Source organism: Eurypyga helias, unplaced genomic scaffold, assembly GCF_000690775.1.
Source record: "Eurypyga helias isolate BGI_N326 unplaced genomic scaffold, ASM69077v1 scaffold30018, whole genome shotgun sequence".
In the NCBI taxonomy this organism is placed as follows: domain Eukaryota; kingdom Metazoa; phylum Chordata; class Aves; order Eurypygiformes; family Eurypygidae; genus Eurypyga; species Eurypyga helias.
The window spans coordinates 1-2225 of NW_010269320.1; the positions used below are offsets into that span (position 1 = coordinate 1).

A 2225-nucleotide genomic window follows, 5' to 3' on the forward strand; every position below is an offset into this window, starting at 1 on the left:
CACCCCCCGGCCCCATTTTATCCTAATATTACTTTTCCCAGGGAAAGATCTGATTATCCATCAGGATTTCCGAGTTATGCAGCTTGAGAGAGTGCCAGCCTAACGGCAGATTTTGAAGCTGATCTCCTTGCATTTCTCATTAGTGTTGTTCCCATGACCATGTCCAACCACCTTTCTCCTGGGCTTGGGTTTCAGCCTTCACCATCATGTTTGCTAACAAGAAGCCCTTCATCACTGCCATCCTCGGAGCACTGGTTGCACTGTCCATCATTGCCCTTGTTCTCAGCCTGGTGAAGATTGAAGATGTCACCCTGCCACCCACAGTCAAGGTGAGCCCAAAAGAGTCCCTCAGAACTACAGCAGGGACCAGTCACCCTCAGCAGGAGCTCACAGACTTTGGAGTCAGGAGGTGAAGGGGAGTTCAGTGGGACCTGCCTTGTAGTAGCTGGGTAGGTGTTTCCTGCCCATCTCAAGATCCAGGTAGAAGAAATACAGCCTCGCCACCTCGAAGCCAGGGAGGGAAGCCTCCTCTGAATCTGGACACCATGCTATGCATTCGACATTCGGAGATTACCTTGGGGCAGATGGGTAGGGCAAAGCCCTGTCCTGCTCCCTCTGCTCTCCCAGGGCACCACACTGCAGGGTGATACACTTCCATATGGCCTTTGTCCCTACCAGCTCCCACCAGCCTGTCCTAACCTGCTCACAGGACAGCACAAGCATCGCGGCTCCTCCCCGTCCCTCCCCTGCAGCTTGGCATCCCACCCTGGCTGCTGGAAGAGGGCTGGCACAGTTTCAGGGTGAGGTGGAGGGCTTTCTGGGGGAGAGGTATGTGGTTGGGTGCTCATGGACTGGGGCTGGTCCCTGCCCAGACTGGGTGCAGCCATGGGGGTAGCAGCACTGGAGATGGGGGAGTTGCTGGCTCAAAGGTGGGGCCAGTGTAGAATCAGAAGTTATGTAAACAAGAAAGAAAATGAAAAGGCATGAGGAAATAAGCAAAAAAAATGTTTGTGCGAGCTGGCATTGCCACACAGACCTCAGGAGAGGGAATGAAAGAGTCCCTCAGTTGCCAATGGAAATGCCTGTGCTGAGGCCACACTGCTCTGCTCTGCCACGATGCAGATATCTGTGCCTCCGTGGGGTGCCTTTGGGGGCATTCCCTGGCCTGACCACCCTGGCAGGGCCATGGTGGGGCCAGGGCCGTGCTGCTGCTCTGCCACCAACATGACAACATCTTGGGTTTTCCTTCCAGTATGGGATGGTGTTTGATGCAGGCTCATCCCACACCTCTCTGTTTGTCTACGAGTGGAATTCGGACAAGGAGAACGACACCGGTGTGGTCAGCCAGACCTTGTCCTGTGATGTCCAGGGTCAGTATCCCCCTGCCATGGGCTCAGTGCTGCCCTGCGTCTTCGTGTGGTGAGAGGGACAACCTGGGCTCCCTCTTGTTGGCAGCAATGTCCACCGGGCTGTCGCTGCCGGCCCTTCCTGCAGGCAAGGTGGTCCCTGACTCCCCGCTGGCTTTGCTCCATGGTTGGAGGGCCCTCAGCACCATGTAGTACCCACACGCTTGGTGGGACAGAAGCACCTTGGTGCTGCTCTCAGTTTTCACTCCTCCACCTTGGGCTGCTCCTGGGTTGCCCAAGATGCTGTCCTGGCTGTGGAAGGTCTCATCCATAGAGCTGGGGACACTGCTGAAAGCACGGGGGATGTGGGGAAGCCATAGGTCAGGAATGGAAGCATGGGTTAGTCAGACCTCGGGGGACCAGGTGACCGTGGCAAAGCACCATTTGTTGCTAAGAGGTGGCAGACCTCACTGCTCTATGTCCCACACTGCTCCCCCTCATTGCTCCCACATCCCTGTCCCCAGTCCTTCCTGTTAGCTTGTCCCGGTCTAACTCTCTTGCAGGTCAAGGCATATCGAGCTATGCCAATGATCCCTCAAAAGCTGGTGATTCCATAAGAGAGTGCCTGGATAAAGCCCTGAAGGTCATTTCTGCTGCAAAACAGAGGGATGTCCCAGCTTATTTCGGAGCAACAGCAGGCATGAGGCTACTGAGGTATCGCTGTGGGGCACAGGGGTGACAGGGCAGTGAGCCACTGCCAGGACACAGCGTCCTGCATGGGTACAGGCTGCCAGGAGCTCCCAGCTCTCATGCTGCCACGAGCAAGCGACGGGGGAGTTGGGAGAAGGCAGCCCACTGGGGACCACCAGGGGGGCGGGG

General features: G+C 56.5%; 1 protein-coding gene across 1 annotated transcript in view; it reads left to right on the top strand.

The window, feature by feature from the left end:
- Positions 1-206: 206 nt before the first annotated feature.
- LOC104514408 (ectonucleoside triphosphate diphosphohydrolase 8-like) overlaps positions 207-2225 on the top strand; it is a 7494-nt gene continuing 5475 nt past the window's right edge. The window contains exons 1-3 of the mRNA XM_010158074.1: positions 207-329; positions 1253-1370; positions 1910-2060. Of these exons, the coding sequence (XP_010156376.1) occupies positions 207-329; positions 1253-1370; positions 1910-2060 (392 nt within the window). The remainder of the gene's footprint in view (positions 330-1252; positions 1371-1909; positions 2061-2225) is intronic.